The 24,320-nt window shown below is 33.7% G+C and overlaps 1 protein-coding gene across 1 annotated transcript in view; it reads right to left on the bottom strand.

The window, feature by feature from the left end:
* The window catches only part of LOC142342692 (germ cell-less protein-like 1), a 295,739-nt gene that overhangs the window by 10,961 nt on the left and 260,458 nt on the right, over positions 1–24,320 (bottom strand). Inside the window, exons 8-9 of the mRNA XM_075394185.1 lie at positions 11,159–11,733; positions 8,308–8,504 (exon numbers count right to left, since the gene is read on the bottom strand). Of these exons, the coding sequence (XP_075250300.1) occupies positions 8,308–8,504; positions 11,159–11,733 (772 nt within the window). The remainder of the gene's footprint in view (positions 1–8,307; positions 8,505–11,158; positions 11,734–24,320) is intronic.

Raw genomic sequence — 24,320 nt, 5'->3', positions numbered from 1 at the left:
CGGGCAATTTTAGTAACAACTTCATGATCATTGATTGAGCTGATAGGAGTAGTTCCTTTGATAATTAAGTTTGATTTTTTGCTTTCTTGTTCATGCTGTTCTTGGCGTATTTCTCTCGCAATGCATGACCGCGCCTTGTTTTCTTTTGTTAGGTTGTCTAAGAGCACACTTGAATAACTTTTTGGCTCCTTCTGCTGCCTACTGGAGCAGAAACCACAAATGAAAGTCTTTATGCAGTCGAATTTTTTCGGTAGAATAACTTTAGTTAGAACGGGACATGCTTCAGTACTACATGCAATTTCTTTCTCCATGGAGCAATCTTTCTCCATGGAGCGACAGCTGACCTCTCGTTGGCATTCTCAAAACAAAAACTAATCCTAGGTCTAATAAACACACAACACCACTGTAACAGTGCAACTTAATTAATGAAACAAAATGTCACTGAACCACTGCAAGTAGATGAAAGTCTACGGAACCAATACTGGCACCGACGACAAAGAAAGGAAAGGAGGTGATGGAAAATAAAAACCAAGAGTTAAAGAGCCTATGGAAACAATGCTGGCACCGACGGCAAGCTTAACAAATGATTTTATTTAATAAGTAGCCTGTGGAACCAATACTGGCACCGACGGCAAAAGTCGCATCTGGGAATAAACAGCAACAGAAAGTGCCCGTCAAGCTAGGAACGACGGGTCTTTGGAATATAATCCTGTGGAACCAATGCTGGAACCGGCGGATATGCTTTGTTTAAGTCCCTAGCTCAATTTGATCTGAAATTACACAGTTTGTAAATTTGTCCAGTGGTCTATAAAATATTGACAATATATATCAAAAAATTCCAAGTTTTGTCAAAATGTTAATCTCGAAAAACATTACATTACATCTAGAACTTATACAGTAACCAACTATCAAACACTAGAGAGGGTTCCCTGGCTCTTCAGGCTGGAGAAACCTAAAAAAAACGACAAACATTTTCAAAACAATTTTAAAAAATGCAAGTTTCCTCAAAAAAAATTACAAACATTTGTAAAATTAAAAAATGAAAGCTATTCCATGGCAAATAAAGTTTTTTCAGTAACCTATTATCAAACCCTTAAGGACGTGTTCTGTCCCCTGCGTCTGGAAAGACGTGGATAATGAAAGTAATGTTAAAAAATGCACGTTTTGTCAAAAAAAAGGCTAAAATTCGTGATGTTAAAATGATGAAACCATTCCATTAGCACTAGAAACTATGCAGTAACCTATTATAACACCCACGAAAAGGTTTCTTGACACCTAGGGCTAAATGAACAAAAAATGACAAAAATTTTCAAAACGCTTGAAAAAAATTGTGAAAATTTGTATAAAATTGCGTGTTTTTAGCGATCGATTGTTCCAACGTAGCCGCGGGGGTGCACGGGGGGCTGATGGAAAGGGAAGGGAGGAGGCAACAGTGGGGTGGGGGCAACAGCGCGGCGCGTTCAACAGTGGGGGTGTCTTCAACCTCTAAGAACCGCCATTCACACCATAAGTATAAGTATCCAAAACAGTTTGAGCTGAAAGAGCTGAAAGGCTCTAAGAGCACTTTATTCCCGCTGGGCGCTACTTGTTTATCCCGTTTCTGAGGACGAAAACTCAAAAGCGTCAGACGAAAAATCGGTCAAGCAAAAATTGCATTAAAAAGACCGACAGGACTAATAAAATTGCTAAAAACTTCGTTTGAGAGCAATCAACAACAAACTGAATAAAAAATCACTAATATTTCTTAAAACTAGATGTTACAGAGTGATTAATTAAAACAATTAGATATCATTGAATTTATCAAATAACTCTGATTAAGCTTCATTTCGGAGACAGGAAATTCTGTCGTTAACAAGACTAAGAGACAACAAATAGAACAAACCGGGCAAAAGAAAACTATCAAATTACTATATTGTTTTGAAAAGAAGTAGAATGAATATCTCAATATCGCAACAACGTTTGATATGAATTGAACTGTTATAAAGCTTCAATTAAATTTCATTAGAGAGCCAGTGCGACCTGCCATTAATGAGACTAAGAAATAGATCAAAATTTGAAAAATGCAAAATAAATAACACTTCATAAAAACCCACGTTTGTAGTTATAAAAATCATTAATTGTACTTTGGTGATTTCACAATAATATTTGCAAAAAAAATTAGACCATAAACCCACGAATGTCGGAGAAATGCTATCGCACGACGGACGGGTAGAAAATTTTTTGACCATGCCGGTATTTGAACCATTGCCCTCCCGATCCCAAACCAAATGCACTGCCCGCTGGGTCATCAGACACTTCTTTTTTATGCTGCAACCAATTTATATTAGCAACTACAGAGTGAGAGCAATAGAGATCACTCAAAAATAAAGAACGAAAGCGTGAGAGAAGTCAAATAATATTTTAGAAGAAAAGCGCAAAATGGTCAAGCAAAAAATTTGCATAAAAAATACCAACACGTTTACAATAATTGCTATGAACTTCGTTCAAGAGCAATTAAACACAGGTATGACTTGTTGAAACCATTAGGTTAGAAAATCAGGACAAAAACCAGTGAAAATAGACGCCAAATTGCCTTCCGTGAAAAAACAACCCACTAATATCAGGCGAATCACTCAAACGACTTGCGAGAAATTTGCTCCAGTGGTAGCCAGCTGAGGCTTAAGGATGGCAGCATTAAAAAGGTTGAGCGGAGCAGGGGTCAAGCGATAAGGGGAGGGTGTGTGTCAAGCATTGAGGGGGATTGGGAGGACTGATCGAGAAGGGGGTCCAAATCCAAATCTCCACGTGCACAGGAGGCTGGAGTGTTGGCGGGGGGGGGGGGGGGGGGTAAGGCGATTACTAGGGGGTCATAAGATTAAGAACCGCCCTTCACACAATTAAATTGTCTCCTCAAACAGTTTCGGTAAATCGCATACTTAGAGAATAGTAAGGCGCAACGCTCTAAGAGCACTTTTGAGGAGGTAAAGTTAAAAGGATCAGACAAAAATTGGTAAAGTGAAAAATCGCATAAAAACCACAGGTCTAACATAATTGATACAAACTTTGAGAGCAATTAAAAATTCGCTTTCAAAAACCGACAAGCTGTTCATACCTATCTTTTACTCCTTTTTCAAGAGCAGTTTGAAAAAAAAACCGACAAGCTGTTCATACCTATCTTTTACTCCTTTCTCAAGAGCAGTTTGAAAAAAAAACATCTTATTATACTCGCTTTTTCGCTCCCTTTCTCCGGCCTGACTAAATTAAAATCACTACCCTAATTTGACATCTTATTGACAACAAAAAGTGTAAAAGATTTAGCGGACCTTTAAAAACATAGCCGACAGCTCGTCGAAGTAGCTGCGAAATAGATTCACATGATGTATATCATAGATAGCAACAGATACAGAATTGATTTGATGAAATTGCCAATATTTTTAAAGACTAAAAACTTTCAAGAACTTTTTTTTTAAAATTCAAATTCCAAATTCGTTATTTTAATTTAGTCGCCATGTTTTATAATAAACATTGATCATTATAAAAGGGTCCGCTATTGATCTTTAAAGCAGTTAGAGTCATCTCCAGCAATCGTAATAAAATTTGGAGAGCGAGGTAAGTCAGGCATGATTTAAAATACATCACACAAATCAGGTTAACATTCACCTCCAATTAGTTTAAGAAAAGATGTCACGCACATAAAAGTACGAAAAGACCAGTGATATATTGACAAAATTGATCTGATGAAGTTTGTAGCGTGAAAAAAAGAAACGAAAAAGAGCGTCAGACGACGAAACAAAAACAATTATAACCGACTAACGGCGGGCGAAATTCAAACGGCCAGCGAGCGGTTGGTTTCAGTATTTGCCAACTGGGGCTTAGGGATTCTAGCACAAGTGGGGGTGACCGGTGTGTGTGTGTGTGGGGGGGGGGGGGGGGTTGGGCGTGGTTTCAAGCGATGGGTGTAGAGTTGCGAAGGCTAGACGAGAGGGGGGTTCAGATCGACAGGTGGATGAGGGTGTACAATGGAAGAGTTGGGGGATAATGCGAGGCTGATGGCGGTGGGTGTGGGGCAACTGATGGGGTCAAATTTTGAGCCACTTGGGGACGGAAAGTCAAACGGGTCAGACGGCTAATCTGTCAGGCGAAAAACCGTAAAATAGCCAACAGATTGCCGGAAAATAGCCGCCGTTGACGCGCTAGACGCACATCGGGATTGAAACAGTAAAAGAAAAAAAGAGATAGAAAAAGAACAAAAACCACAAAAACAGAAAAAGAAAAAACCATTACCGAGATATATAAATTTGGTTCAAACAAAAAACTAGACCTAGAATGAACTATGAATGGATTGGGAAAACCATTTTGAAAAAAAAAAAAACCTATCCAAAGAATCGCAAAAGCAGTAAAAATCAAAGTGAAATTGCCGTGTGTGGCCAAAAAAACCACTAGAGAGAAAGCGAATTTTCGTTCAAACACCGTTTTTTCACTCTACTTTAAAATTAGAGCGAAAAAATTTCACGCCGCAAAACCACTCGCCAGATCTTAAAAAAAGACAGTGCCCCAATACAATTCAAATTCTTTGAATTGTAAAAAGGGAGAACGCCTAAATAATAGCCATTTGAGAGGCTGACGGAGGCTATTAATAAAACATAGCTGGCAGATTGCCAGAAAATAGCCGCAATAGATTCGTAGATCGGCCGTTTAAAAAAAGCAGTAAAAAAGAAAGACCAAAAAAATTCGTCTTTTCATTGAAGGCTGATCTGCTATATTTTAATTAAAAATCTGTATAAGTTATTGCTGCCTCTATTAGCTGATCTGAAATAACCTTCATTTAGAGTGACACACACCCATTTGACCTTATCTCTTTGAATTAAAGTAAATAAAAATCAATTTCAAAGTGAGGAAGTCATTTTTGAGAGTGAGGTAAGTCAAGTGTGACCAAAAATTTAATCACGCGCATGAACAAAAAAACTCGCTCCACTAAGAGCGAAAAATGACGTCACACATGCAATTCAGTTGAAATTGCATGAACGAATGAACAAAAAGTCGCTGTGACGTCATATGGTCGTAACAAAAATCATGACGACGAAATAAAAAAACATAGCAGGACAAGTCCTGAAATACAATTCAAAGAATTGAATGAAAAACTTAGATTTACTCTACTTGAATAGCAGATCAATTCAACGATGCCAGCCAAAACTCAAACAAAATCATCTTAAAAAATTAAGAAACAAACAATCAAACAAACTAAACAAATATTTATAATCCTTGATAAAACTTGGAAGCTTTTACCCCAAGGCAAAATTTAACCCCTTTAAATATACCTATTTCAAAAAAAGTTAAAAACCAAAATTTCTTTCTGAAAATGGCGCAGTATTATATCTGCAAGGTCTGAAAAAATTCATTGGCCCTTGAAGGTCGATTAACTCGAAAATTTTCAAAAACTAAAAATATCAATGGAAATTTTAATGAAATTTTGCTGAAAATCGTGACATTAATATCTTAAGAATCATTTCTTGAAAAAAGATTCTAGTGTCTCTAGAGGCTATCCTGTAAACCAATTCCAAGTCTTAAAAAATAATTGGTTCAAAGATCGATAGGCAATAATTTTTAAAAATTTCATATTTCAAAAAACAGAAATTCGTTCTATTAAAATGTTGAAAACCATCCAATTAACCCCTAGCAAATATTTAATAACATACTATCAAACCCTGTATGAAGTTATCTGGCTACTCAGGCAAGAAAAACTGAATAAAAGACAAATGTCTTGAAAAAAAACTTAAAAAAAAGTTTTATCAAAAAATTTTCAAAATTCGAAAGGTTAAATTGTTGAAAACAAATCCATTAAAACTAACAACTATGCAGTAACCGTTTTGAGACCGTGGAATAGGTTTTCTGGCACTTGAGAATGGACAAATATCAAAAATTGACAAAAACTTTAAGAAACCTCAAAAAAATTGCAGGTTTTATAAATAAAAACGCAAAAATTCGAGACATTAAAATGTTGAAAACCCCTCCATTGTTGCGCAAAAAATATACAGTGCCCTATTATCAAACCTTAAAGGAGTTTCCCTGGCCCCTGAAGCTGGAAAAACGGAAAAAATAACAAAAATTTTCAAAAAACTTGAAAAAAATTGCAAAAACTAGTATCATTTTGTGTGTTTGTGTTTGTAGTACCAGAACATAGAGCTCATAAACTGGTCATAACAAGTACCTTTTTCTCGCAAAAGGCCTTCATCAACTTTTAAAAACTTCAACCTAAGACTAATCAAGCGAAAAACTTTTAAAAAATCACAAAAAACATGAAAAATTGCACCATTTTGGGCCCAAAAACTCCTAAAAATGATCTTTTAACCTTCAATTGAGGCCATCCCAGCAGCTGCAACACTCTAAGCACTTGAAGAACTACTAACGTCCACTTTGGGCCTCTAATGAAACTTAATGCCCGCTGGGCTTTACCTGTTTATCCCGTTTTGAAAGATCAAAGTCATTGAAAAATGTGTGAACACATCTTAAAAAAAACATAGCCGGAAGAATTCCGGAAACGACTCGAAGTAGAAATCTGACTATTCTCACTAATCAGATGCATCACCAGCATATTATCAATCGACAGGCAGTGTAACCAATTCACAAAGAAAAGACTGGAGTACTGGAAACTTGACAAAGGACCGAATCAAAAAATAATATTCTCTAAAAATCCAAACAAAATTCTCTACAAAAAGATAACATGCAGCTTCCCATCCATAACTTATAGAAATCAATTAGTTATATAATTGGCTAGATCAATCGCCCACCTAGTACTTGCAGAGAAACGTTAAACAACAAACTAAAAAAAAGACTAAGAAAAACTCTTTAACGAATTAGAGAGTTGTATAATTTGTTTAAATGAAAACTGCCCTGCTAAGCCTTCAAGTGCAAATTCATAGTATCGACACTTACAAAAATGCTCTTTATTGAGAAAAAATTACCAACAAAAAACACTAAAATGAAAGAAATAGGCAATAAACTTAGAAAAAAGAAAAAAAGTGGCCAAAATTTGCTCTGATTTACTCGATTTTCTTTAACAAAAACAACTCGAAACTAATATCAATCAGAATGAGAGACATCCAAAAGAGCCACAACATTTGACTTCTACTAGAAAACTCCCCAAATGCTATCAAAGGTTGAGGAAGAACAGAAACGACATTTAAAACCAAATTGAACAAATAAAAAACGAGAAAAAGTAAGGTGTTTTTTAAATTTTACAAGAAAAAATACAGCCAAATAAAGTTACTTTGAGCAAATAGAGCAATGAAATGCTCGCAAAAAAAGGGCAAGTCATAATCAGCTAAAGAAATTGTCTACCAATGAAAAAAAAACGAAAAAAGCCAAAAATTTTAAAAAAGTGGTTAAAAAACTCCTAATTTTTCTGCCATTTTTCTTCAGAAAAAACGTTTTATAACAACAAAATTGTAATCAATTTGTATCCCTGGTTACCCTTGAGTAACGAGCTTCTATGCAAATTGCACTTAAAGCAGTAAAACAAAACAAAAGACCAAACTACATTAAATTTCGTCGAAAAATCAGCAAAACTGATCAAAAACCTCCAAATTTGCATAAAACTCAAATTTACTACTTGAAACCTTCAATTCCTATCAGAACGAGCCCAAATCCAATACAATATCATAATCAAACCTCATAGACAAGAAAAATTGCAAAAAACTGCTTTTAAAAGCCGCACGTGAACAAAAAAATTTCTCTCGCTCAGAGAAAATTTTTTCACACATCAATTTCTCGCTCTCTCAAAAACAGCTGTATGAACAAAAAACCACTCTCTTTTCGCTCCGCTCTTCACTTTTGTTCAGCAACCAAATCACTCCAAATTTTTTCACGCGTTTCATTTCCCGCTTCAAAATTCACTCCAATAAAATTGATTAAAAAAAAAGGACTTCTCCAATACTCCTCTTCGAGTCGTAAAAAACACAGCGCCCCAATACAATTCAAATTCTTTGAATTGTAAAAAACCAAGAGAAGGCCAATAATAGCCTCAGCTATCGCTGTGCGGCTATTAAAAAGACCACAGGACTAATATAATTGCCACAAATTTTGTTTGAGAGCAATTAAAAACCAAGATCGCCACAATAAAGCTAAGCTCAGTTTAGTTTCGCAGCTATAAAATGGCAGCCCACCAATACAATTTATATTCTTTGAATAGCAAAAACCACGATAAGGCCAATAGCCACAGCTATCGCTTTTCGGCTGCTAAGAAGAACTATATATTTGACATCTGATTGGCTGGAAAAATCTACTGGTACGTCTGCCACTTTCACTAGCGCAATACGTGACTTTGCTAACCTGTAGTTAGGACGTTAAACGAGAGGTAGATGGGACATATTGCGTATCTATCGATATCCATGATTAGCAGCTCCTCGTCCTTTCCCAGTTCTTTTGACACTATTCCACTCGTTTTGAAGTAGACGGCATTGTAATTCTCATCGAAACTCAGGGCACTCACTCGCAGCATTATTTCTCGTTTCTCTTGCATGCTCAGGCTGAAACAGTTAGTATAGAGTTGAATTGAAGACAAGCACTGATGCAATTTTTAGTGAACCAAACATAATTAAAGTCGGGCGAATTGCTCTCAACCGACCGGCGAGCGGTTGGCTTCCTCAGTAGCTAGCCACGTTTTATTGAGGCTAGCTTTAGCTTGATTCGACTCCGCAAATTTTAGTCAAATGAAAACCTGATATTTTCAAAACTTGCAAAACATTGAAAAATTAAAAGAAAAGGTTTCAGATTTCGCAGTGAAAATGTTAAAAACTATTTTTTGTCTCTGGTGTTATGTAAAGTAACCCATCTGCAAGACTTGAAAAGCTTCGTTGGCCAGCAATGATCGTTAAACTCAGAAAACGGCAAAAATATGCAAAAATTTTGAAAACAATCGCAAATATTAACAAAAACTTGCTAAAAATTGTGATATTAATATCTTTGAAAACATTTCATTATCTCAAGAGATTATCCAGTATCCATATTTCAGGCCATAAACAAGTTCACTGACTCATAAAGATCCATAAACTTCGAACAATAATTTTTCAAAAATTTGAAAAAAATATATATTGTATAAAAAATTGCAAAAGCTGGAGTGATTGATATATTGATAACCGCTCCATTAACTATAGAAACTATGCGACAGCTTATCATACAACCTTGGAGGAGATCCCTCGGACCATGGTGCCCGAAAAAATTCAATAAGATTCAACTTGAAAAATTGCATTGCAAACATTCTTAAATATTGCTAATATTATAACATTTCATTACATCTACAAGCTGTGCAGTAAGCTATAACTAGACCCTAGAGGAAGTTATGTGGCTCTTGAGGCTGGAGAAACCTAAAAATTGACAAAAAAATACAAAAAACTTGGAAAAGTTGCATAATAAACTGCTAAAATTTGTTATAATAAAAGTTGAAAACTAATCCATGGCCAAAGAACATTTTCTAGTAACTTATTATCAAACTCTAACGGAGATTTTCTGCTAGGCTGAAAAACCTGAATAATAACAATAAATGTCAAAAAAATTGAAAAAAATTGCAAGTTCTATAAAAAAAATGCTAAAATTCGTGGCGTTGAAATCTTGAAAAACATTCCATTAATATAGAAACTATACAATGCCCTATTGTCAAACCCTAGGGAAGGTTCCTCGGCTCTTGAGGCTGGAGAAACCTAAAAACCGACAAAATTTTCAAAAAACTTGGAAAAATGCAAAATTATATTAAAAAAATCGCTGAAAATTGTCATATTATAAAACTGAAATCTATTCCATGGCAAATAAAATTTTTTCTGTAAATTATTATCGAACTTTAAGGACATTTTCTGGCCACTGCGTCTGGAAAGACGTGCATAATGAAAAAAATGTCAAACATAACCGGCAGATTGCCGGAAAATAGCCGCCGTTGATTCCAAAAAGCATGATTGGGATTGAACGAATAGAATATATTGAAAAGATTTTTGTACAAAAAAAATTGTCAAGTCCGATTTATTTTGATGGCATTTCTTAGTTGAACATACTTCTGTTTCTTAGAGAGAGGCTACAGGGGCTACAATCAACGCCAATAAGCATCAGATATGGTAACTAAGACTTATAGGAACGACGTTCAAATAGCGGGCATCTAAAATTGGGCTTTATGGGTTTATCCCGTTTCTATTTCTGACTTCAATTTTCTATACTGACTCTGTTCATTTTGAATTGCTTTGCTGAGCAACTGATGTTCAAATTCACTTTTAGCAGAATGAGAGAAGAGAGAAACTAGCCTACAGAAGTCAAAAAGATTTCACGCAAAATGTCGAAAAAGCGGCAAAATGGTAAAGAGAAAAAAAGTTCGACGAAGTAAAACATAGCAGGACAAGTCCTGACGAACAATTCAAAGAATTTTCATTGACTTAACAAACAACCAGACCTAGAACGGACAATGAGTGAATTGGGAAAACCATTTTAAAAAAATCAGACGAAAAAAAAACAGAAAATCAATGTCAAAATGCTGCTAGGGAAAACAAAAAACCACTAGTGAGATATGTAATTTTGATTCTAACAAAAAACTAGGTCCAGAATGAGCTGTGAATGGATTGGGAAAACTATTTAGAAAAAAATCCGATCCAAAAAATCGAAAAAACAGTAAAAATCAAAGTGAAATTGCCGCATGTGAACAAAAAACCACTACCGAGAAACCGAATTTTTGTTCAAACACCGTTTTCTCTCTACTTTAAAATTAGAGCGAAAAAAATTCACGCCGCAAAACCACTCGCTTTTTCGCTCCATTTCCTGTTTCGGCGTGACCAAAATCACCACTCCAATTTGACTTGACTTCAAAAATCATGAAAATGTGTGAACAGATCTTAAAAAAAAGACAGCGCCCCAATACAATTCAAATTATTTGAAATGTAAAAAAAAATAGGAGCGCAATAATAGCCGGCTGAGAAGATGAGGGCGGCTATTAATAACTTTAATGCAACTTTCTTTATGAGCAGACGCTTTGGTTCATGTTCAAAACTAGCATTATTTTTTACTGCTTACCCCAACTGCATAAAATCATTCATGAGTACGCTATATCTTAACAATTTCAAGCTGCAATGCATTGAGATATGTACGACGATTTCTAAATTCTGACAGCCTCTGACCGAAAATATTTAATGCCGAACAGTAAACACACCTTTGTGTAGTAGGATGAGTATTAACATTTCTCTTAATCATCAGTTGATTATTAGAAAAGAGCATTAGCAAATCCACTCCGTAGTTGAACCCAGTCCATCGCCAGCAGTAATCGTTGTTTGGGATGTCTAAAATTCTTCCACATCGCATCGAATACCTGTTGAAAATTGCCGGTGCGACACTGGGCGCATTACAATGTTTAGTAGTACTACCATTACCACCACTGATCCCATTATTGCTACTGTTTGTATTCTGATGACTGAAGTGGTTGCTCAGCAACGGATTCAGACCTCTACTGCCACTTGATGACGTATTGATTGATGAGCTATGCAAGGTTTGATTGGAACTAGAGTTGGTTGCGTTTATCATTCCGTGTGAGGTCATTGGAGCCGATAGGGATGCACCATTACCATTAGAACCACTTAGTTGGCTGTTCGCGTTGTTTTGAGTTGCATTTGATGACGCTGCAGCTTGGCTACTGGAGAGAGATGCATGTTCAGACTCCAACATGGTCTTCCACTGCAGCCAGCAGATGTCTCTCAGCCACTGTTTTGGGATGATGTTGTCCTGCTCTACCTAAAAACTCAATTTACAGTCAAAGCAAAATAAGCTAAAATAAAATATTTTCGTTCAGTTCTATTCCATTCATATATTGTCTTGCTGTACACAAACACATTAAATTGTCTTGCTGTTCACAAAAAAAACATAGCCCGCAGATTGCCGGAATAGCTGCGAAAGAAAAGACTTGCGTGCCGTATGATAGAGACAGAAACAGATATAAGTTGAAAAAGTTATCGACGCCGCTCAAATAGCTATGTAAAAAAATAAACGATTAAATAATGCTTGTTAAAAATCATTGCGCAGAAGCCTTTTCATTAGCGACCCTTATTACACAAATGAGCTCCTTTGACCTTAAACTAATTCAAAATAAACTTAAATTTTAAAGTGCAAATGTCATTTCATTGAGTGAGGTAAGTCACTTATGATCAAAATCCAATCACGCAAAAAAAACTTTTGCCAGAAAGAGTGAGAAATGACGTCACGTGGGCAAAAGCAGTCAGTGAGAGGAAGAAGTCATTCAGAAAAATTGGCTTTATAGACTTTGAGGTTTGAACAAATGTAAAACGAAAAAGAGCGTCAGATGGCAAAACCAAAACAAAAAACATAGCAGGACAAGTCATGACGTACAATTCAAAGAATTTTCATAGACTAAACAACAAACAAGATCTAGAACGGAATATGAGTGAATTGGGAAAAACATTTCTAAAAATATCAGAAAATAGAAAAAAACAGATATTCAATGTCAAAATGCCGCATGTGAACAAATAAACCACTAGCGAGAAAGGGAAAGTTGGTTTTTAAAAAAATAGATTTAAAACTATGAATAGATTGGGAAAACCATTCAGAAACATAACCGACTAAACGTCGGAAGAATTGCTCTCGAACGACTAGAGGGAGATCTAATCAACTTCAGCCTGCTTCAGTCGGGGGAGTCTAAATGGGACCAAGAAAATCAAAACAGGGCCTCAAATTACCATATTAGAGGTTAACATGTACAACTATTTAGATTTAAAGTGAAAAATGGCAACAGTTTTGGCGCATTTTTCATTTGACTTTTAGTATTCAATTGCCGCCAATTGAGTTCAGCTGCTTGAAATTGTGATTGAGAGAGAAATTTAGATCACGTGAAACGCAAAAAGTCAAGGGCGAAGTCACTTGAAAATTCAAAATCGTCAAGCAAAAATTTTGCACAAAAAAGACACACAAGTTTACAATAATTGCTATGAAATTCGTTCAAGAACATTTAACAAAGAACCGATCCGAAAAATAAAAATCAGATTAAATAAAAAAAAAATAGGAAATCAATGTCAAAATGCCGCATGTGAACAAAAAACCACTAGCGAGAGAAATGGAAATTTGGTTCAAACAAAAACAAGGGCTAGAACTATGAATGGATTGGGAAAACCATTTAGAAACATAACCGACTAAACGTCGCAAGAATTGCTCTCGAACAACTAGTGGGAGATCTAATCAATTGCAGCCTGCTTCAGTCGGGGGAGTCTAAATGGGGCTAAGAAAATCAAAAGTTGGCCTCAAATAACCACAGACGTTAACATATACAACTATTAAGATTTAAAAAGAAAAATGGCAACATTTTCGGCGCTTTTTTGTTTGACTTTTAGTATTAAATTGCCGCCAATGGAGTTCAGCTGCTTGAAATTGTGATTGAGAGAGAATTTTAGATCAGGTGAAACAAAGAGTCAAGGGCGTGAAAGTCAATCGAAAAGTCAAAACCGTCAAGCAAAAATTTTGCACAACAAAAGACGCACACGTTTACAATAACTGCTATGAATTTCGTTCAAGAGCAATTAACGAAAAAATCGATTAAAAAAATCGAAAAACAGTAAAAATTAAAGTGAAATTGCCGCATGTGAACAAAAAACCACAAGCGAGAAATCGAATTTTTGTTCAAACGCCGTTTTCTCACTCTACTTTAAAATTAGAGCAAAATTCACGCCACAGAGCCACTCGCTTTTTCGCTCGACTTCCTGTTTCCGCGTGACCAAAATCACTACAACAATTTGACTTCAAAAATCATGAAAATGTGTGAACAGATCTTAAAAAAAGACAGCGCCCCAATACAATTCGAATTCTTTGAATTGTAAAAAACCAAGAGCACGGCAATATAGCTCCGCTCAGCTATAATAAAACAAAATTTATGGCTCCATATGTTTTGAGGAATCGAAGAAATCGAGAGGTTTCAGAAGTCTCAAAAGTGCTTATAAGACTATGGATATGCAATAATCTTTTTAACTGATTAGTAAGTCTCCAGATCGTTATATGTTATCAACTGCGCTTCATCGGTTACTTTTCCCTTGTTTCATTTCGAATGAATTCGAAAATTTGGACAGCCTGTCAGGTTTCTTCCGTTGTTTTTAAGTGAAAATTGTTACGAAACATGCAAAAGCAAAAACAAATATTAATCATCGTGTCTTATCAACTCCAGAAAATTTGGAAATTAAATACGACCAAACAAGAAAAATCAACGCAAACAACCTGGGTTTTCTGGAACAGTCACAGAGTTCGGATCTTCGAACAGCAATTGCATACAATTTTTCAATATCTTCACGCATTCTCTGTCGAAAACAAATCGAAAAGGTGCTAATTTGTCATTATACGCAATGCTTCATTAGATTCACATCGTTTTCTATGACGCCATCTTTCACTTTCTCAAATTTTCGTTCACAGATACGGTGCTTAAATACAATTCAAAAATTTTTTAAAAAGACAGTACAGATTCAAAAATTTGATAAGTCTGAACTGATCACACTAGCTGTTTGCTATCTGATCAAAAACGAAACATAGCCAGCCGATTGCCAGAACAAAGACAGTGTTGCGGAAGACCTCCAAGAACAAAGACAAAAGTGCAGTTCAGAAACTAAATTCTGATTTTAAAAGTCAATCTTTACTTTCAAATGAAATTTAACTTATATCTTAGTCGAAGTCCCTGAATTGAGTTTACAATCTCAATTTAGTTTTAATCAATAATGAGTACAGAAACTATTTTATTGTGTGAGAGTAGAAGTCACTTTTATATGTGCGCTCCAAAAATATACGACACGAATGACCAAAAAAGCTGTCAACAAAGAAACAAATAAAAAACATAACCGACTAAACGTCGAAGAATTGCTCTCGAACGACTAGTGGGAGCCCTAATCAATTGCAGCCTGCTTCAGTCGGGGGAGGGGGGAGGGAGGGGGAGCGTAAATGGAAGAAAATCAATAGTGGGCCTCAAACTACCACATTAGAGGTTAACATGTACAACTATTTAGATTTAAAGTGAAAATGGCAATATTTTCGGCGCATTTTTTGTTTGACTTTTAGTATTAAATTGCCGCCAATTAGGTTCAGCTGCTTGAAATTGTGATTGAGAGAGAATTTTAGATCACGTGAAACGCAAAAAGTCAAGGACGTAAAAGTCACTAGAAAAGTCAAACTTGTCAAGCAAAAATTTTGCACAACAAAAGACACACGTTTACAATAATTGCTATGAACTTCGTTTAAGACCAATTAAAAATAACAAAAACTTCCTATACTTCTAGCTCAAAAATTTTTACGGCTTCAGCTCTAATTTCTCATTTTCCTCAAAAAAACATACCCGGCAGATTGCCGGAAAATAGCTGCTACTGATTCCCATAACACCGATTGGGATTGAAGAACAGTACAACAATGATAAAAATTTATTGTTGTAAAAATATTTTAAAAAGGTGTGAACTCTTTTGATTGAATTTCGCAGTTATGCATGCTCCTGTTCCTTAAAGAGAGCAGGGTTTAGTATCAATACCAAACATACCCGGCAGATTGCCGGAAAATAGACGCCGTTGATTCCCATAACTCTATAGGGATTGAAAGAAAAGAAAATATCAAAAAAAACTGAATATTTTTGTATAAAAACATTTTAAAGTGCGATTTAATTTGATGTCACTTCGTAATTGAACATACTTCTGTCTCTCAGTGATAGGCTACAGGGTCTAGTATCAATACCAATAAGCATTATAGATAGTAACTAAAACTTATGAGAACAAAGTTCAAGTACCGGGCATCTAAAAATGGGCTTTATTGGTTTATCCCGTTTCTATTTCTGTCTATTTCTATTTCCCGACTTTGATTTTTTATACTGACTCTCTTCATTTTGAATTGCTTTATTGAGCAGCTTCTGTTTAAAAGGACTTCGAGCAGAATGACAGAAGAGTGAAACTAGCCAAGGGAAGTCAAAAAGATTTCACGCAAAATGTCAAAAGCGGCAAAATGGGTAAAGCGAAAAAATTCGACAAATTTAAAAAAAGGAGCGCTATAATAGCCGGATGAGAAGATGAGGGCGGCTATTAAAAAGCATTAGAAATGTTAGCTAAGACTTACAAGAAAGTTCAAGTAGCGGTCATCTAAAATTGAGCTTTATGGGTTTATGCCATTTCTATTTTGATTTCGACTTTCGATACCAATTCTGTTCAATTTAGATAGCTTTGCTGCGCATGTGCAGTTTAAAAATACTTTGACTAGAATTAACGAAGAATGAAACTAGACTACAGAATTCAAAAAGATTTTATGCAAAATGTTGAACAAGCTGTGAACTTAGGTAAAGCAAAAAAATCTTTTAATCCTATAAATGTCATTAATCTCCAAAATATTTTTGTGTTAAAAAAGATTCAAGAACCCAGCAGCAAGATAGGCCATTGTATAACTGGCAGTTTTCACAGAAAACACGTTGAAAATCTGCCAAAAAACAAACAAAAAAATACCTTAAAATTTCAAAAAAAATTATTACTAGTTACATTGACCAAATCAAAACCAGCAATTTCTTGCCGAGAAATACAAAATTGGAAACCTACTGGTACAAAAAGAAGATCGGGTTATATACGAGCCAAAGAGGGCAGAAACTAATCGATACAGAAAAATAATCCAAGCACAAAATGTTCTAAAAATCTTAAACTTTCGAAAAAGCTTCTGTAATGCTAACATCTATTCATTGACGTAGCTTTAGCTTTCAAAAAGTTCCATTGCCCATTAAACTACAACAGCTTGAAGAAAAATAAAAAGTTTCAATAAAGAATTGAAAAAAAATTAGCGAAAATTATTCAAATGTTGCTTAAATTTGTGATGTTAATATCATCAAAAAATTACCTCAGTCATTAAAAAATATCCATAAACCGAAATTTAGGCTTGTAAACTAATAGACTGGATACCTAAAGTCAAAAAGACTATGAAAAATGTTAACATTAGTATTAACAAACCTATACACCCTAGGCCACTTTTTGGCTGATTTTCCCCAAACATGTTCGATCATGCGCGCGGATGAAAAGTTCTTGGCAATTATTCCCTTTTAGTTTAGGATTGTTGCCTGAGAATTTCAAACACTTACCTGAAATCCAATTGAATGTGGCAGTGTAGAAGTTTATACGGAAAATTAACACACTGTGCAGAATACTATTTGTATATCCGACAAATGCCTAAGGGCTATAAAACCAGTCTAAATTTGTCAAGAACACTTTTGCGCAGAAATCTGGGCGTCTAATGTGAATAAACTATATATTGGTATTGCGAATGCAGGCTTAATTCCTGCTTACGCAATTTTGAAGAACACAGATTTATAGGTTTATAATCAAGCGTTTACACTGTGGAGAATATTGTTTGTATACAAATGTCTGAGGGCTTTAAATCCAGTAAAAACTTTTGCGTAGAAATATCTGGGCTTCTAATGTGAATAAACTATATATTGCTATATATTGGTATTGCACATGCGAATTACAATGTGACTACATGTGAAACGTCTGGGTAGGAAGCGTTCAACTTTCTGATGAAATTATTACCTAAGGGCTATTTTTAGAACACAAACTCAAACTCGAACTCGAACTCGTCTGGCTCAGACTGTTAATAGACTTCCCTTTCATTTATTAGACAATAAGCCATATGATTCAGAAGTATTACGTTTTGACGAAATTCGTATCCGAAAACAACAAGTTCGAACACGATAAAAGGAAGTAATTGATTCTTCAATAGAATTTATATATAAAAGGAACCAAAAAGCATTCTGAAAGATAATAATTTACTGATACTTTGACCTCATCAACTGTTGTTTTGTCCAGCAAAGACCAATTGACAGGGAAGACAATCTTCGATTAGAAAGAACACAAGTTGAGAGTAACTTTCTGCAATTTAAATCAGGTTAATTCATCATTTGAAAAGAAATCATCGTTTGAAGTTATACTAAGAAGTTAGGTCCTTGAGGAATCCGAAAAGTATAGGAACATCTTGTTTTTTAGTTTTGAAGGATCTATCAGAAAAACGAGTAGTGTCAAGAAGAACAGTTGGGTGTAACAACATCTTGTCACTTTGGTTGCAGAGAATACAAAGACACAAAAGACCGGAAAAAACCTTATTTGAATTCCGAGCGCTTCAAAAACAAATTGGCATCAGGAAGCAAAAAAAGAACATCTGGAAACCAGAGGAACAGCATTTTGTTTGTCTATCATCAGAGCGCATCAAGAATCCCTAAGCAAGAGGAGTGGTTCAAAACAGAAAATTTGTGCAAAGTAAGTTAAAAAACTTCTTTTGTCTTCATGTAGCTCCTCCATCATTTCAACCTATATAACTCATCCACGGATCAAAACAAGGTAGTCGGAAAACATCAATTTTGCTCACATAACATATGCATGAGTCATCAAAGGTCAATTGTACATCATTTTTTTTCCTCTTAATGTACAAGTCATAGAGAAAAATTTCTTAAGGAAAAGTTGTCCCATTAGTGAAAACTAACACAAATATGCTTTAAAAAACATCAATTTTGCTCACATAACATATGTATGAGTCATCAAAAGTCAATTGTACATCATTTTTTTCCTCTTAATGTACAAGTCCTAGAGAAAAATTTCTTAAGGAAAAGTTGTCCCATTAGTGAAAACTAACAAAAATATACTTTAAAAAATATCAATTTTGCTCATATAACATATGTATGAGTCATCAAAGGTCAATTGTACATCATTTTTTTTCCTCTTAATGTACAAGTTTTAGAGAAAAATTTATTAAGGAAAAGTTGTTCCATTAGTGAAAACTAACACAAATATACTTTAAAAAACATCAATTTTGCTCACATAACATATGTATGAGTCATCAAAGGTCAATAGTACATCATTTTTTTTCCTCTTAATGTACAAGTCCTAAAGAAAAATTTCTTAAGGAAAAGTTGTTCCATTAGTGAAAACTAACACAAATATGCTTTAAAAAACATCAATTTTGGTCATATAACATATGTATGAGTCATCAAAGGTCAATTGTACATCATTTTTTTCCTCTCATTGTACAAGTCCTAGAGAAAAATTTCTTAGGGAAAAGTTGTTCCATTAGTGAAAACTAACACAAATATGTTTTAAAAAACATCAATTTTGCTCACATAACATATGTATGAGTCATCAAAAGTCAATTGTACATCATTTTTTTCCTCTTAATGTACAAGTCCTAGAGAAAAATTTCTTAAGGAAAAGTTGTTCCATTAGTGAAAACTAACACAAATATACTTTAAAAAACATCAATTTTGCTCACATAACATATGTATGAGTCATCAAAGGTCAATTGTACATCATTTTTTTCCTCTTATTGTACAAGTCCTAGAGAAAAATTTCTTAAGGAAAAGTTGTTCCATTAGTGAAAACTAACACAAATATACTTCAAAAAACATCAATTTTGCTCACATAAAATATGTATGAGTCATCAAAGGTCAATTGTACATCATTTTTTTCCTCTTAATGTACAAGTCCTAGAGAAAAATTTATTAAGGAAAAGTTGTCCCATTAGTGAAAACTAACACAAATATACTTTAAAAAACATCAATTTTGCTCACATAACATATGTATGAGTCATCAAAGGTCAATTGTACATCATTTTTTTCCTCTTAATGTACAATTCCTAGAGAAAAATTTCTTAAGGAAAAGTTGTCCCATTAGTGAAAACTAACACAAATGTACTTTAAAAAACATCAATTTTGCTCATATAACATATGTATGAGTCATCAAAAGTCAATTGTACATCATTTTTTTCCTCTTAATGTACAATTCCTAGAGAAAAATTTCTTAAGGAAAAGTTGTCCCATTAGTAGAAACTAACACAAATATACTTTAAAAAACATCAATTTTGCTCATATAACATATGTATGAGTCATCAAAAGTCAATTGTACATCATTTTTTTCCTCTCATTGTACAAGTCCTAGAGAAAAATTTCTTAAGGAAAAGTTGTCCCATTAGTGAAAACTAACACAAATATGCTTCAAAAAACATCAATTTTGCTCACATAACATATGTATGAGTCATCAAAAGTCAATTGTACATCATTTTTTTCCTCTTAATGTACAAGTCCTAGAGAAAAATTTATTAAGGAAAAGTTGTTCCATCACTGAAAACTAACACAAATATACTTTAAAAAACATCAATTTTGCTCACATGACATATGTATGAGTCATCAAAGGTCAATAGTACATCATTTTTTTCCTCTTAATGTACAAGTCCTAAAGAAAAATTTCTTAAGGAAAAGTTGTTCCATTAGTGAAAACTAACACAAATATGCTTTAAAAAACATCAATTTTGGTCATATAACATATGTATGAGTCATCAAAGGTCAATTGTACATCATTTTTTTCCTCTCATTGTACAAGTCCTAGAGATAAACTTCTTAAGGAAAAGTTGTTCCATTAGTGAAAACTAACACAAAATTACTTTAAAAAACATCAATTTTGCTTACATAACATATGTATGAGTCATCAAAGGTCAATTGTATATCATTTTTTTCCTCTTAATGTACAAGTCTTAGAGGAAAAATTCTTCAGGAAAAGTTGTCCCATTAGTGAAAACTAACACAAAAATACTTTAAAAAACATCACTTTTGCTCATATAACATATGTATGACTCATCAAAGGTCAATTGTATATCACTTTTTTCCTCTTAATGTACAAGTCCTAGAGAAAAATTTCTTAAGGAAAAGTTGTTCCATTAGTGAAAACTAACACAAAACTACTTTGAAAAACATCAATTTTGCTCACATAACATATGTATGAGTCATCAAAGGTCAATTGTACATCATTTTTTCCTCTTAATGTACAAGTCCTAGAGGAAAAATTCTTAAGGAAAAGTTGTTCCATTAGTGAAAACTAACACAAAAATACTTTAAAAAACATCAATTTTGCTTTTATAACATATGTATGAGTCATCAAAGGTCAATTGTACATCATTTTTTTCCTCTTAATGTACAAGTCCTAGAGAAAAAATTCTTAAGGAAAAGTTGTTGCATTAGTGAAAACTAACACAAAACTACTTTGAAAAACATCAATTTTGCTCACATAACATATGTTTGAGTCATCAAAGGTCAATTGTACATCATTTTTTCCTATTAATGTACATGTCCTAGAGAAAAATTTCTTAAGGAAAAGTTGTTCCATTAGTGAAAACTAACACAAAACTACTTTAAAAAATATCAATTTTGCTCACATAACATATGTATGAGTCATCAAAGGTCAATTGTACATCATTTTTTTCCTCTTAATGTACAAGTCCTGAGGAAAAATTCTTAAGGAAAAGTTGTTCCATTAGTAAAAGCTAACACAAATATACTTTTAAAAACATCACTTTTGCTCATATAACATATGTATGAGTCATCAAAGGTCAATTGTACATCATTTTTTTCCTATTAATGTACAAGTCCTAGAGAAAAATTTAAGGAAAAGTTGTTCCATTAGTGAAAACTAACACAAAAATACTTTAAAAAACATCACTTTTGCTCATATAACATATGTATGACTCATCAAAGGTCAATTGTACATCATTTTTTTCCTCTTAATGTACAAGTCCTAGAGAAAAATTTCTAAATTAAAAGTTATCACAATAGGGAAGCAAAATTACTTTAAAAGATATGTTGTCTTTACAAATTGTATATGAGTAATCAAAAGTCAACTGAACATTTTTATTGTGTGTACGAGAAATACAAAACAGGTTATTTATTGGAATTTTCCTTAGGTAAAAAATTATGCAGTTTTGAAAATTAGGTTGAAAAATTAACTCGCCAAAAAAATTCTCCAAGAGCACTTTTGTTCAATTTTCTCTCACTTCAAATCTGTGAAAAAAAATGACATCAAAACTTTCCTACTTGAGATATATAAAGCAAATATTGAAATAAACCTGTCATTCAATCAAAGTTTTTCAACCATAGCAAAGATTTCTCGCTTAAACTTATTTAGGCTAAATGTCCATGGCAAACTTATTTAGGCTAAATGTCATTGTATTCAGGCTAAATGCGGGCTAATTGTCATTATACTTGATTAAAATAACGGTCCCAAAAAGCACTATTGGCACTAATATAGTCTTATTTATTTATCGTTGGCCGTTTACAAACATTAATTGCAACCAAAATTTCAAGCCCAAAAAACATTTCTTGTAGGTAATTTTTTTTAATTAATCAACAAAGGATTTTAACAGAAATTTTCAAAGTTCAGTAAAACCGCTATGCGCTTTTCTAGAGACTTTCACTTATATTTAAACAAAACTAAACTTCTTCCTAGAGGCTGTACATTTGTGAAATTTATATGAGAACAAAAACATACCAAAGAGTTCATCTATTTAAATTTTAAGATCAAAGAAAATTTGAGATGAAAATTTGTGAACATAACCAAAAGTTTCTCATCAATAAATAACTACTCATGATTCTTTGTTGAGGTTGTTCTTCAAAACCATCCTTAAGCAGTTAATAAACGTTTCCAGCAGTCCGTAGAAGCAAACTAGTTCTTATTAGATGTCATAAACTAAGACATAGTTTCTTTAACTTTGTGTTTGAATGAAAAACTAAAATAAAAACGTTCAGACCATTTTGTTGAAGAAGCATTTATTTTGCTGATTTGTTTGGCAGCACCAAAACAGAAATTCAACAACATGAATTTTGTCAAAATTACAGTATGAACTTTGAACGATATGTACTACATATGTATCTGTAGTAACATTATTTTCAACCAATTTACAGAACCAAAAGAAATTCAGTGAGATAATAGTTGCATATTTCGTAATCAACGGAAAATTTGCGCATCTGTTTTACTTTATATCATTCTGAGTACAAGGATCTGCAAGGATCTAAATTTTTGTTAAACTGACAAAAAGAACAGAAACAGAATGTTGATTGGTATTACAAAGATAAGCATGGTAAACTATGCTATGCGTTACCAAAAAAGCCAGTTTTTTCCCATGCTATAAAAAGCGGCGATGAAAAATCACAAAACTACAATCCAGAAATCCTTTCTCCTTCAGGAAACTATACAGCTCTTTTACAATCTACTCGAAATTTATGATAAACTTACCAAATGAAGCAAAACATTTGGTTTCTTGGAAAATAAATTGAGACAACTATATGGATTTCGACGCTTTCTTAATGTGTTCGTCAACTTTAGCTAAAATTCGTGATCCTGCAAAGTACGATAATAAATTAGTGTGCAATGAGACAATGTAAAACTTGATTTGCTCATCAGTCTTAACTTTTGGTTGACTGTTGAATTAATTGTGTTCGTCAACCACAAAAATGTTCTCAGTTGACTTGTGAGAAAATTCGAACACCGAGGTCACAATCGTCAATTTTGAAAATTCAGTCCATTTTTTCTGTCATATTGCATCTAGAGATTGCTTTTATCAAATTGTTTATTGAACTTCAAAAGCATTAAAAAGCAACACAAATTACCAACGATTTGATTCTGTCACACTTTATTGATAACATATTTGTCTATAAAAGATTTGTGTGACAGTTTTAAAAGGAACCCAAAAAACATCAACAAAAAGTCAGTTGGAAATTTTAAGCAACTGTAGACCGAATTTCTAATCAGATATAAAACTCATTAATAGTAAAACAAGTTGCAAGTCAGTCAAAAACATTCGGGCTTCATCTTAATTTTATCCAGTGTTCTCTGTGTCCACGCAAAAAAATCAATTCAACACACAAAAATTCAAACAGATTTTACAGAGACAAGAGTACAATAAAAACTTTCCTTGCTTAAAAAATATTCATTTCGAAGCTTTCAACAACTACAGATCGGTCGTTCTTTTTTTTTCTCAATGAATTAGTACTGATTTTTAAAAAACTTAACAACAAAAAATCTTAGGGAAGTAAGCTTGATCTTATAATATACTTGAATCTGGTTGTTGCAAGTGGTTGCAATATAGTGAGTTTCCGACTTAAATCATAAACTAAAACAAACCACCTCGGAAAACAAAACGGAGGACTACCATGTTTTTGTGGTTCAATCTCCAATTGTCTCATCAGTATAAGCCCAGTATTTTGAAGGTAATTTTTTTTGCCATACAAAACTGCATTCCCAACTAATATTTGCCAGAATTTAGGGTCACCTGTAAAAAACTATGAAAAAGTTTTCAAACGGTAAAGTTTCCCCTTCATTGAAGAGGTTTACGCGTAACAAAAAATTTTGATACATGTAAATATTTAATGGAAAAAATTAGAAAGCAAACGAAAACTATAAAAGCAAGTTATTTAGCTAGATAAATCATTTTAAAGCATTCAACAACTGCAAACCAGTCGCTTTGATTGGAGTCAAGCAAATTGTTTTCCAAATTAATTTTTTGCAAAATAT

Source organism: Convolutriloba macropyga, chromosome 7 (assembly GCF_964194025.1).
Source record: "Convolutriloba macropyga chromosome 7, txConMacr16.3, whole genome shotgun sequence".
Classification (NCBI taxonomy): domain Eukaryota; kingdom Metazoa; phylum Xenacoelomorpha; order Acoela; family Convolutidae; genus Convolutriloba; species Convolutriloba macropyga.
This window is presented reverse-complemented; position numbering and strand designations above follow the sequence as displayed.